At 41.2% G+C, this 13,333-nt stretch overlaps 1 protein-coding gene across 1 annotated transcript in view; it reads left to right on the top strand.

The window, feature by feature from the left end:
• The window catches only part of Enox1 (ecto-NOX disulfide-thiol exchanger 1), a 279,670-nt gene that overhangs the window by 218,383 nt on the left and 47,954 nt on the right, over positions 1–13,333 (top strand). Inside the window, exon 12 of the mRNA XM_013027584.1 lies at positions 3,359–3,415. Coding sequence (XP_012883038.1) covers positions 3,359–3,415 — 57 coding nt within the window. The remainder of the gene's footprint in view (positions 1–3,358; positions 3,416–13,333) is intronic.

Genomic DNA, 13,333 nt, shown 5'->3' with positions numbered 1-13,333 from the left:
TGTACAAAAGTAATGATGTTATATGGTTAATATGGTAATATATGTTATATGGTTAAAAGTAATGATGTTATATGGTTAATATATATGGTTAATAATAGACTGAATCTGTATGATTTGAGCAATGTGAGATTGAACTGAATGTCTGGTTGACTCAATTCACACTTATCAGCAGTCTGGGAACACCATCAACACTCTCCCCCCCCACACACACACACATTGTCATTGTTACAATACAAGGACCATAGCTTTATGCTGGTGTTTTTTCTACTTGCTCTCTCCTTGGCTTTTTTTTTTTTAAATAAAGCTTTTAATTTGGAGAGGGGAGGGGTGGACTTTTCCCTTCTTTAAACAACTCAAATCCTTTTATTTTGATTTGAAATCCAAACTTAGTCATAAGAATAGACTCTTGAGTTGTGCCAAAGAAATTGATATGGAGGTGTTATGACATGTGTTTTTAAAGAGTAAAACACTCACGTGGGGTGGAGAATTGGGGAGCTGGAGAGCGATGGGAAGAAGAAGAGAGAGGAGGAAGAATGACTGAATGTGAAGAGTCAGGACAACTACCGTCATTAAAGACTTAGAAAATAGGGATGAGAAGCCAGGAGCCGGAGGCTCATGCCTGTAATCCTAGCTACTCAGGAGGCTGAGATCTGAGGATCGCAGTTCAAAACCAGCCTGGGCAGGAAAATCTGTGAGACTCTTATCTCCAATTAACCACCAGAAAACCAGATGTGACACTGTGGCTCAAGTGGGAGAGTGTTTGCCCAGGCCCAGAGTTCAAGCCCCATGACTGACAAAAAAAAGAAAAAGAAAATAGGCATGAGAAAGAAGTAGTTTTTGCATCAGCAGACTTGATGGTCTTTTTTTTTAAATAGAGGAACCGAGAATATCCAAGTCTCTTGTAGGAGGGGTTGATATGCAATAGCCAGTGGCCACCTGTGTACTATTTCCACTACCAAGCCATTGCCTGAGAGCCCCACCATACTGTCTCTACTTGTCCTTGAAGAAGGACATCTGCACAGTACACAATTCAGGCCCTCTCCTGGCAGTCCACCCTCCCGTGGAAGTAAATGGAAAAATACCTCTTGCCTCCACAAACATGGCTTTCCCAGGCTTTCTTTGTGTATGTGTACTACAGCTATACATGAAAACACTGCATCTGTGCCCACACAGATACTGCCTTAATAAATATACTTGCAGGTACATACACACAGAGAGAAATGTGTATACTTCACTCAACATTTATGATTTTGCTATTTGAAGCAATTGTCAGTGATGAGGAATACTGACAAGAAAGGCTAGGTCTTGAGGGCAGACTCTTCCCTTAAGGGTCTCAACCCCTTCATGGAAGGGGTAGTTGGGTGAGTGCTCTAGGCTTTCCCTGTGTGTTGAGATGCAACTTCCCTAGGCCCCTCCCTCCACCACTGCTGCCTTCCATTTCCAAGATAGTGATGGGGGCTTCCTGCACCTAGATGAGGGAGAGGAGAGGTTGGGAAAGGAGCAGAGAGAGACACTGAGAGGGCAGAAGCATCAAGGCCTGCATGGAGAAGCACCTGCAGGCTGGGGGGTGAACAGTACTGCGGTCAGGAGATGGGAAGAGAATGGGTGGCACAGAGGGGCACCTGGATCAGAGAGGCTGAGATTTATTGAATAGGGAGAAGGAGAGCAACTGATATCTTTATGCAGTTATGGATCAAATAGTCCTTTACTTCTTGAATGATATAGTCATGAACAAATAGTCCTTCTGCTACAGAGCAGACCTTTCTTCTGTGATAACTCATGGCAGTACAGTTTATTAGACTAAAGGTGAGATACACCGAACAAAAAGATTTAAAAATGCCCTACTAAGAAAACCTTAAGCTAGGGAAACACGGTTTTTTTAAAAGTCTTTACATGTGATATGTTAATAGATAGTCTGGCTATTACTGTGGTGTACACGTAAGGTATATAATATATAAAACATACTGTATATAGACACATGCATCTATCTACCTACCTATCTATCTATCTATCTACCTACCTACCTACCTATCTATCTTTCTATCATCTATCTTGCCCAAATACTCCTATATGTTATGCATAGAACTATCTGTGAGGCACCCTTAAAGATGATTAATTAATTTTTTCCATTAATTTGATGGATGTGATCATGAACCAGAGAACCTTGGATCTATAGCCATCTGACTGTGGATCCTCAGTTCACTGTCCCTTAGCTTTTTCATGTAAGGCTGGTGATCTATCACTCGAACCACACCTCCACTTCCTGTTTTTTGGTGATTAATTGGAGATAAGAGTCTATGGACTTTCTTTCCCTAGCTAACTTTGAAGCTCAATCCTCAATCTTAGTCTCTAGAATAGATACATTAGAGGCATGAGATACTGGCACCCAGTGCTTGTTTGAGTTTAAAGCTTGAGTTTAAAGCTACCCTGGAAAGCCTAGATACTTTCACTTTAATATGCTCAGATGGCCAGGAAGAACCAGTGTACAGAATCCACACACATTGGTGGGATATATGATTGTTCTTTTCTTTCCAGTTTTAAGTACCTGTTTCCCACCGTAAGTCCTTCCTATGAAGCAGGAAAAAGCCCAGCAGAGATGTTGTCAAGCAGCTGCCAGGCCACCTCACCTACTCCTTTGCTACCTGTCTCTAGAGGTCTGCTCCTAGCCAAGACAGGATCAAATGCTAATTACAGCTTTCCTAAACTTCCTGGTAGCTCATTACTCTAGGGCCTTTTGAGAGAGAAGAGTGTTTTCTAGGAAAAGAAGCAAAGCGTCCTCTCTCATTAGGTCCAGATACGGTGTCAGTCATTCAGACGTGTTTTTTCTCAGGGAGGACATGTACTGTAGCCTTGCGGCGTGTTCCAATGTCAGGCAAACCCATCATTCATGAGTGATCGTTAGCAGAACATCATTTAGCTGGTGGCAACTTGCAAACACTGCAGGGTTTAAATTAATAGCAATCCAAGTAGGAAACGAAATCGTTTCTTATTCTTAAGAACCACTTTTGTATGTTTTATGCCTATGGAACTGCTTTCTAATCTTATTATTCAAAAAATAAAGACCAAGATTCTTCTTCTTCTCTTTTCTTTCTTTCTTTCTTTCTTTCTTTCTTTCTTTCTTTCTTTCTTCTTCTTCTTCTTCTCTCTCTATCTCTTTTTTTTTTGGCCAGCCCTTCAAGCTTCTTAAAATCTCAAACTGGTTTCAACAAGACTCATTAGAATGATGTGCTCCATCTGTTTTCCTTCACTGGAAGTTTTATAAAATGCAACCTCAGATAAATCAGAGCTAATAAGTGGATATATACTTACCAGATATACTTGCTTCTTCTTTCACTGTTGTTTTCTTTAAATGTTTCAGTTAAAAGGTACAAAGGAGTTGGTGGAGACCAATGGCCACAGCCACGAGGACACAAATGTATGTACCAGGAACCTGGTGTTTCCTCTTCTCATTGGGTTTTAGGGTGAACTGTGGGATATTTATGTTATAAATAAAATGCTGCTTTTCAGTCTTTTAAGATTATTATACAGGCTGTGCTAAAAAAAAAATGTAGATAGCTCCGCTATTGTTAGCTTAGTTTAGCAAATGTCAAGTTAAATGTCCTTGAGCTAATCCCTACCTTCAAAAGTTTCTGATCTCAATGAATTTTCTTGAGCCCTTTATATTTCCAAAGCTAAGTAAATGCAATGAGACCCCGGTAAATAAGTTGTATACTGCATGTATATTTAACTTTGCCTGCCAAGGAAGGTCATAATTAAGTGATTGACATGCTGAAGAGATCTCTGAGTTCCTCACTTGCCCAAAAACTTGTCCAAGGAAGTACTTCTCTTCTGTTTCTGACCCTACACAGTAGCAGGATGCATCTTCCTTCCTGATGATGTTGAGCAGATCCCAATGAGCTCTGTGCTTCCTCTCTCACTGTCTCTTAAATATTAATTTGCCAAGCAAGAGATAAGTATTCTCTGTGTCTTGTAAGCTCAACAGTCTTAGACAGAGTATTATTCCTTGTATAGAGCATTGTCTATCCCTATGTCCAATGGTGTTGGTTTTGCCTTTACTTAAATCTCTCTGAGATCTCTGTGTACCTCATTACCTTTATCACAGGAAATGCTTACTAAGTGGTTCTTTTTATGTAGAACAGACTCAGATGTGATGATGAATGCCTGATTAAACACATCTAGGAGAAATTACATATTTCACATTCACCCTTATTTTAATTATATATTGCAGACAGCCTAATAATCCAAGTGCCCAGAATATTCCGTTTTCTAGTTACTTGGGCCTACCCAAACAATATTTCACATAGGATACTTACTTTCCTGTGATCCTGGTATTCTGCCTAAGTAGTAAAGGGTAAAAGGTAGGGATTTTGGAAAAGCAGGAGGCATGTCATCTACTCTCAAGGAACTGATACTTAAGGAAAATTTGGTGATAGAGTGTGGCATGTTCAAAAGGGTGGGACAGTTGGGATGGGATACAGTTTGAAGTTCAGACTGTGCTGCTTATAAACAGTGTCTGCTTTAGAAGTTACTTCACTTCTCTGTGCTTCATTTTCCTATTTCCCTTAAAAACCTATCATGATATTGTAATTGTTATTATAGCTTTTTGTGAGTAATCAAGAAAAAAAAAAGCTTCCTGGATCTGTGGGATTTGGCTGGACTTTGATGGATGTGTAGGACAGGGAACTGGAAGAAGGGACTCTCACGGTGCTATCCCCATTGGCAATATTGTGACATGAACAGTTCATTACCTTCATTCTTACTCCCAGACCCTTCTTCAGGTTCCTGTACTCCAGGGACCCAGTGCTGCCACCTTTGGAATCAAAACTTTCATATCCACTCCACTCTGGGCCAGTCCCTCTGCAAAAGGAAGTTGCTGTCTAATTAAATAAGCCAGATAGAGCTGTGTGGGGTCTCAATTTCCCACCCTTGTTAAAAGGAATTATACTGCCTGCCTTCCTTATTTCCTTCCTTCCTTCCTTCCTTAAGGGTTCATGTGAGAAGCAGATGAGATAATGGATAATGGATTGGAATTGTAAGGTGCTGAGTAAGAAGTTGTTCTGGTGCTGATTGGATTAAAGTAGATGATGATGATATAGATGATGATGATGATGATGATGATGATGATGATGTGTGTGTGTGTGTGTGTGTGTGTGTGTGTGTGTGTGTGTGGTGTGTGTGTGTAAAGAGAGCCTGATATGACATCTAGCCATTAGGCCCTTAGTTGAAAAACATTGAAGTCATCTATTATTACTATTATTATTCCTCCCTTGTGGAGGAAAGATTTTTATATTTTTAAACCTTTGTAGGATCTACAAGGTAGGCTTTTTAATCAGCTCAAAGAAATGACCAGAGATGCTCATTTTCTGCTGGGGAAGAAGAGGTAGCCATGACACCTTGGCTGAGGGCTTACTGAGAATGTTTGGAAAGGACATGGCCTGCTGGTCCCTCCCTCCCCCTCTCCCTTCACTGCTGGTGGCCACCTCCCCATTGGGTAGAAGCTAGCCTGATTTTAAGTCTCTGACTTGTTTGCCAGGGCTTTGCCAGTAGGTGAGTTAGTCATCTGTCTGTCTTTGATGTCTGCAAATTTGGCTTCTTTTGTCTGTGCTTCGGTGAGAGTAATGTGAAAGCAAAGATTTTTTTTTTCAATTGTTATTTGGGCCAGGCATTAGAAGCTGTAATAAAATAGTTTGTGCAATCTCCATCTCTTCTGAAGTGGCCACCAGGGCTACCAAGGTTGAAAGAAACATGGCTTGCAAACCAGAATGAGAGAGTTAAATCGAATTTGATTGGGCACATGGTCCTTGTGAACTTCACCTTCCATGTTAATAAGCGTGTTAAGGGCTGTATAGAGATACTTGGCCTAGAGCAGATACTCAACAGGTACAAATTTCACTACTGGTATGTGACATACCAGGCAGGACTTTGGCAGGATGTCTGTTTGTTTTAGTTTACATTTTTGTGCTGGTACTGGGGCTTGACCTCAGGGCCTCGGTGCTGTCCTTTAGCTCCTTTGCTCAAGGTTGATGTTCTAGCATGTGGACCATAGCTCCATTTTTTTTTTTGCTTTTTGGTAGTTAAGAGATTCATAGACTTTCCTGCTCAAGCTGGATTCAAACTTCAATACTAGATGTCTGCCTCCTAAGTAGCTAAGATTACTGCCATGAGCCACCAATGCTTAGCAGCGGGATGAATTTTAATGTGGCTCAGGAGGAATAAGCCTGGGGCCCAAGGCTATTGATAAGTCAGGATGTTTTTCACTATAATTACACACGTCTGGGTAGAAATTTTATACATTATTACTTATTGATAGTTATTGTATAGCAACCAGTATTGACTTAGGTGGATATTCTTAGTGGATGTACAGATACTTAAAAAAAAGTCCATTAAATAACTTATATTTGAAGTTTGTACATTACAGAAAAGAATACAACATAAAATAATTTAGTATCTCATTTCTGAGAGATAACTACTATTAACATCCCATTTTAGTTTTGTTTTCTCTACTATGTACATCATCAGAGGAAAGAACCTGTAAGGAAATGAATAAGAATTAGTACATTGTCTCATTTGTTCATTTTTGATATCTCACTATAAGTTAAATACTTTTCAGGCTACCAACAATTCCTCAAAGATATGACACAGTGACTGTATAATGTAGGTTGAATAACTGAGTATATACCTATGTTTTGCTATGACAAATAATACTGTAATTAACACATCTGTTTCTGGGGGTTCTGTATATTATATGCAGAGTCCTAAAGTCTGGTGGAGAGCTTCAGACTTCTGGTAGGCTCCAGTCAGACAGACTGGTTTGTTAACAGCTGGTCTTGTGATTTTAACATATGCCATAGTCTCTAGTCATCCTGTTGATGGTATGTGACTATTACTTTTTTATAGGTTTTGTATTTTACTGAGCACCAACAGATTCTAGCTAACCCCTGGTCTGGCATTCCTGCGCTCCTCAAACAGACACCTTGTCCCCCATAGCAGGAGATTCTTCATTAGGTCATGCCCAGGAGAAAAGTTTTCTGAAGGCTAAAACCACGAATAGCCCCAAACCGAGGCCGACCTGGTCTCTGAGAGGAATTAGACAGTTTGGTCTCACACTTGCTGATTTTCTGTACTTTCATCCCTGTATTCGAACTGGGTTAAAAACAGATGGGCAGTTCTACCTTTGACATGGACTTAAGTCCAAAATGAGCCTTTATCCCAGTCCCTTTAGAGATTTGTTATTCCAAATTTCTTTTTTTCCTAGAAAGCAAAACTATAAATTTCCTTTGGATGCCCATCTCTATACTATTTCCAACACCTAGAACTGCCAACTACTAATATAAAACAAATTAGAAAATAAGATGATCCAGCTTCATATAACATCTTTCTTTAAAAATAGTTATCTCCAGTAGCATCATTACCTGTGATTCCAGTGGGTGTATTAGTGTTCAGGGAGAGGGGAGCAGGAGGGATTGAAGGAATGCAGGAACAGATGAGGATTGACACAAAGTGGGAGCTGAAGCTACCAGTGTGGAGAGCAATTTTTGGTCTAAGAGGTTTCCCTGCGCATCTCCCCTTCTGGCTTTGTTTCACTTATAGAGAAACTGCCACCCCCATGCTCACCCCTAGTTGTCCAGTTTCCTACCCCAGGGTTAAAGATGTGTGCAATCTGTAAAATGGCCAATACACGGTCAAACAGAACACCCTTCTAACCAACAATAAAACAAACACACAAAAGAAAAAAGATTTCTCAGTTTTTCATGTGGTCTCCCTAAGAAGGTAAATCCTTGGAGCTGTCTTTAAATCTGTCGGGGTAAAAACATTAGGAGAGCATGCAAGAGATACTGCGGGAAGAGCATTCTTCAAGTTTCTTGAGAAAGCTATTGTTAGCCATATATTTTAATGATGTCTATGCAAGAGCCCAAGCAGAAGCGCAGTCCTCTTCCCCAGCTAGGGTGTGGCTTTCATCCTTCAGACAAGTAAAGCACCAGTTAAGAATCCCATCGTGGGTAATAAACAAGGCTACTGTGGGCAGGCAATTTCACCATGCTGTGTTCAAAAAGGGAAAGAATACCTCAGGCCCCATTGTGTCTTCCTATAACCACTTGAGCCCTGGTTTTAGAGTATCCCAAATCTTAAAATGAGAGGTGAATAGACAAGACAGAGACAGTAGTTTTGCCCCTTTCCAGTCCCAACCTATGGTCCCAGCAAAGGACTTGGACAAGCAGACTTCCTCTATGGCATCAAAGGTGCCCCATCTTTTTACTTTTCTCCTCACAGCCTGCCCCCAACCATCTCTTGCTGTCCCTTCTATGTGTTTCCATGTAGCTTGCCTTCCCCTTTTACCCTTTTATAGTCTTTGAAGAAGGCAGCAGAGTAGAGTATTCAGGACAGATCTGAGCACTAAGTTCGTTTAGCCCTGCCTGGCTCTACTTCCTGTCCTGGTGCTCCTGAGAAATTTACTGAACTCCTACTCTTCTAAAACAAAAATATGAATCACATTATCTCCAAGAGTTATTGCTGCATGATGCTGACATGATCATAGATATCAGGAATTTGATACCAGCTTTGCACACCAGGCACCAGCTAGGTTCTGGAAATCCATTTAGTGAGTCATTAAGATGTGGTCCCTGACCCCTGTGGAGCCAACTTCCTGTTCTCATACATTTAACAAGCTTGCTTGTCCCACTACCTTCTCGTCAATACTGCTATGGGAATGAGGGTCTCCAGGTAAGTCTGCAAGCACAGCCTCTACCAGAAGGACTGGCTCCATGGTGCCTGAAGGGAGCCAGTAGGAATGGATGTGAAGAGTAGCACACAGAGAACTCTTAAGACCCCCAGCATGTAATCAGTAACCATTGTGTTACTGTGGTACTCGTCTCCCTTCAAGAAGAGATGGACCCAAGTCTGTTGATCCCTAGAGTCACCTTTGCCCCGTAGAAGCCTGAAATTGAGAATGTAGGTATTCCCTTCACCATGCACGCATTTCCTCACATAGGAAATGCTCATATACATAGCTGGCCTGTCCTTCTATTCAGTTCCTATGCTATCCCTGATTTCCTCCTAATGATGCTTGCTTCTCTTCTCCCCTAACCTGCCCATGAAGCTGGCCTCACCAAACTGTTTTACCATGTTTCCTGTTCTCAGTTAACCATGTGTGCTACCATTTGGTGAAAAGTAATTCCACCTGAAAAAACATCACTCACATCCCACCCCACTGGAGAATGTTATTGTCTAGGGGAAACCTTGTGGGTGTACAGTTGCTCCTGGCTTGTGCAGAAATCCAAGGATGAATTACACTGGGGACTAGTATTGAGGATGGGTGCAGCCAGCTCCACTGGGGAAGGAAGGAATCCTTGCTTCCAGTCAGTGCTCCAGGGACATTTCCTTCCCAGTGTGTGACTACCAGAGGACAGCAAGTCTAGAACTAAGACTGGATTTTGCCATAAGGACAGAAGTCAGTGGTACCTGCTGGTCCAAGAGTGTTCTGGAACTTGTCATGGAATTAGTACATGTTTAATGCCCCTCTCAGGCTGAGTTTAAGTGAACATACTTTCTTCTCCCAAACCAGATTAGAGAAAAACAGGGAAGGTAATGTGAATTTAGTTCTGTGTGATATGATCATGCAGGCATATGGATATATGTCTAGATAAAGCCATGATGAAAAAGCTATCCATTTTGAAGACAGAATGTACTTCCCCTAAAAGTTTATGGTCATTCTACCTGATATAAAAGCAGGTACAACCAATTAGAATGGGAGGCTGTAGTTTCAGAGGTAGGGCATATAAATACATTTATCTGAAAAAAATGCTACTTTCTTTTGGGAGAAAACTTGGAAGTTCAGAAAAACAAAGAAAAAATTATATAGAATTTTGCTCCAAAAAAACAATTTTGTTCCTCCAAAATGAGTGTTTCCACTTCATAATATTTTCTCCATTGTATGTATTTCTCAATATGTATATATATACATTTTTACCAGATTTATAGCATATTTTGTAGACAATTTTAGCCACCCACACCTATTTTTGGTATAAAGTATGAGGGTGTGGCTCACATGGTAACACTAAAATTGAAATTTAAAACAAAGAGAAAAATAGGTAAGGAAAAAAAAGACAAAATGAAGCAATGAAAAAGCTAAACTAAATCATGAACATTTTCCAGTGTTATTAAACATGTTGTCTTAGTATGATTTTTAATCATTTCCTGATATTTCATGCGATAGATATAATCTACTTTATTTTACCACCTCTTGTATGGGCCTCAAAATATTTGTTTTTGCTGCCATGGGTAGTGTTCAATGAATGTACTATAAGAACATGTTGTTTAATTCATCTATCATTAAGTACTTGGTAATTAGAGAAGTTTTATGATTGGTCAGGATTTAGAGATGTAGAGAGCTCACTGATTCTTTGAGATGATTAAACCTCAGCCCCACATGAAACAGGTAGACCATAATAATGTCTGAGTCTTACCTCATAGAGAGCATGCTGAGTTCATCCATGGGACAAGGAAATCACTCTGAAGCACATTTTCACTTTAAAGAGAAAGGCAAATCCTATACACTTCATAAATCATTTAGAAAAACAATACTTAGATATGCTATTTGGGTCTTATGCTGTGCACTACATGTCAGTCTTCTTCACAGCCTAAGGCTTGTAGCACTTGTGCTCTGTGTGATTCCCAGGCTAAGGGTAATGGAATCAGGCTAACATCTCTGCTACCCCCCAGAGAGAGGGATCCATTAAAAGAACAAAATGAGTTCTATCCCCTCCCAATAGAAAATTAAGTTTTTGTTCCTAACTGTGGTGAAGATATTACATGAAATGCCTACATTATTAGCAAGAGATGCAGATACACAGACAGAGCCATGACTTTGATGCAAGTGGTACCATTCTAAAGCCACAGGAAACCAAGGTGGCTCCATCACAGCACTCCTGCCTCACCTGGGAGACAGCCTAGCCCTGCCTGACATCCCGAACACAAAAGGAACATTCAGCATTACTTGTGGACAAAGCCAGGAGTCCAAAAGGGGCAGCATAGTGCTCTAGTGGTCTCATGAGACAGTGGAGGAGAGGCAGGGGTCACCTTTACCTCCGTGCCTTCAATCCACACTGTGGCTGCATTAGGACCAGTTGACTGTGAAGAGCCAGGGGCAAGGTATACATGTGAAATGCACTATTGCTTAGTTCTCGGTAGTGAGTTCCATAATTCCTTGGCATCTGCTAGCCACCATAACTTTGAGATGAACCTGCCATGCTGGGGTCAGCCTGGGAGGGAGGCTTCGTCCTTGCTGCTGGTGTGCCACGCGGACTCGGGTTCAGCACTGCTGCGCTCTCCTGGATGGCTCTGTAATATCACAAGCAGCAGCCATTCTCTATTTCTCAACTCACTCTTCATCCTCAGACCTCATCCATCATATTGCCACATAATTCCCTGGCTGGTGGCATTTGTCTGAGGGAATGTGTAGGAAGATGACAAAGTAAAAATGGAGGTGTGAAAGTAAAAAGAAAAAGGGGAGAAGAGCAGGAAAGATGGGCCAGAAAGAGTCCCTTGTTCCATGACTCTCTGCTGCCTGCTTTTCAACCTCTCTAAATCAACGTTGGCAGCCCATAAAGCTTCCACCGTCATATGACGCCCCCTGCCAACTCCAGGAGTGAAATCTGCTTTCATCATAAATGTGCTTGGTGGCCACACGGGCATCCACACTTCCGAGAAAGCTGCACCAAAAATAAAGCTCATGAATCCAAAGCAAAAAGCTCAAATGTTAGTCTGGAAATAAAAATACCAGTGGAAGAAACTACACAACTTAGTCTTGGAAATAAATTCCTTTAAATTGCTCACCACCAAATGAAGAACATCTCAATGCTTCAGCCTCAACAACTGTTTCCAGATCAGACAGAGATCACCCCTCCTTGTGGTTTGGCCAGGCCTTAGCCAAGGAGTAAGTTCATGGCCACCAGTTGAAGCTTCATCGGTCCTCTCTCCTGAGATCTTTGCGGGTGGGGGAGCAGCCTACTGAGGGCCAAATTGGACATTCTGATCAAACCTTTAAGAAGGTTGTAATCCTTCTACCTGTGGCTCCAAAACTAACTCAGGGTAGATAACTCTATACATCAGTAAATTGCATTCCAGTGGGAATCTCCTGGGGGAGGTACATACCTAATGCAGGCAGAACAAAAGTGGAATTCAGAAGGAACACTGGTTAGCAAAGGAGATCCACAGGCTTTGTTACACTGTCTGCAGAAACAGTAAAGGATTTCCTGAAAATGTGTAATACTTAGGGATACAGGAACGTTGGTCCTTGCCCGGCACCCTGTCTGGACAGCAGCACCCTGTTACTACGTGAGTCCCTGGGAAGCTTACTATTCAGCCCCTTACTCATTTCTGAGAATTGTAGCTATTCTCAAAAGCTCTGAAGTTTCTCCTGAAAAGATTCACCAGCCTTGGAACACAGATGGATTTTTTTTCACCCAAGAAAAATTTTCTGTTTATTTAAGTTTTTTCCCCCTTATCCCTGAAAAATCCTCTAGGCTTCAGCCTTCCCAAGCTCTGAAATTGTCCTGGTGGGGAGATTTGTCGACTCATATACAGTTTCACATAATTTCTATTATGCCAGCTTCCCCGTGAGATTACAGTGTGGCTTTCTCGGTCTGGATAATTTCCAGACTGCTTAGTGTATGCTGATGAGCTACTTATGTTTAGAGACTTACAGAATTTAACTTGCAAAGGCAATTCCTTGCCATGCCAACTTTGAGAACAGTGGCGTGAAGCTGTAAGAAAGGCTACAAGTGCAAAAGCCCTAGTGTCCACCAGGTGTAATTCATCTCTCCACATGCCACACACACACACACACCATTCTTGCACACTCAGTCCACAAGGTGTAATTCTGTGGTCTCCATATACCACACCACACGTACACATTATTCATAACCATTTTATATGAAAATATTCAAATTAATCTCCTTGGTAAAAACAGAATAACTTTTGGCTTGCTATAGAAATTAAGAGTTGGTCTCAGATCCTGCACAAATTGGCTTTAGTCCACAGGTCAAATTTAGCTAGGTGAAGCATCCATTAAAAATTCTAAATGATTAGATTTTTTATTGATAATCCAGCTTCCTCTATCTATCATGTCATCCTTTTTGCCTACAATGCAAATTTCACCTATTTTTTTTTAAGCTTAGCTCAATTCTCATAGTTTGGGGCCTTCCCCTGGGATTGGGCCAAATCAATTACCATTTTCCCCAGATTCCCAAGGTATGTGAGAACATCTCAAACATTTTGAGTAGGTCAGAAATGACAGGTTTATCCTCAATTGAAGTATAAGTGCCTCAAAGCAGGG

Source organism: Dipodomys ordii, unplaced genomic scaffold (assembly GCF_000151885.1).
Source record: "Dipodomys ordii isolate 6190 unplaced genomic scaffold, Dord_2.0 Scaffold1, whole genome shotgun sequence".
Classification (NCBI taxonomy): domain Eukaryota; kingdom Metazoa; phylum Chordata; class Mammalia; order Rodentia; family Heteromyidae; genus Dipodomys; species Dipodomys ordii.
The sequence above is the reverse complement of the archived record's forward strand: the minus strand, read 5'-3'. Positions and strand labels throughout refer to the sequence as shown.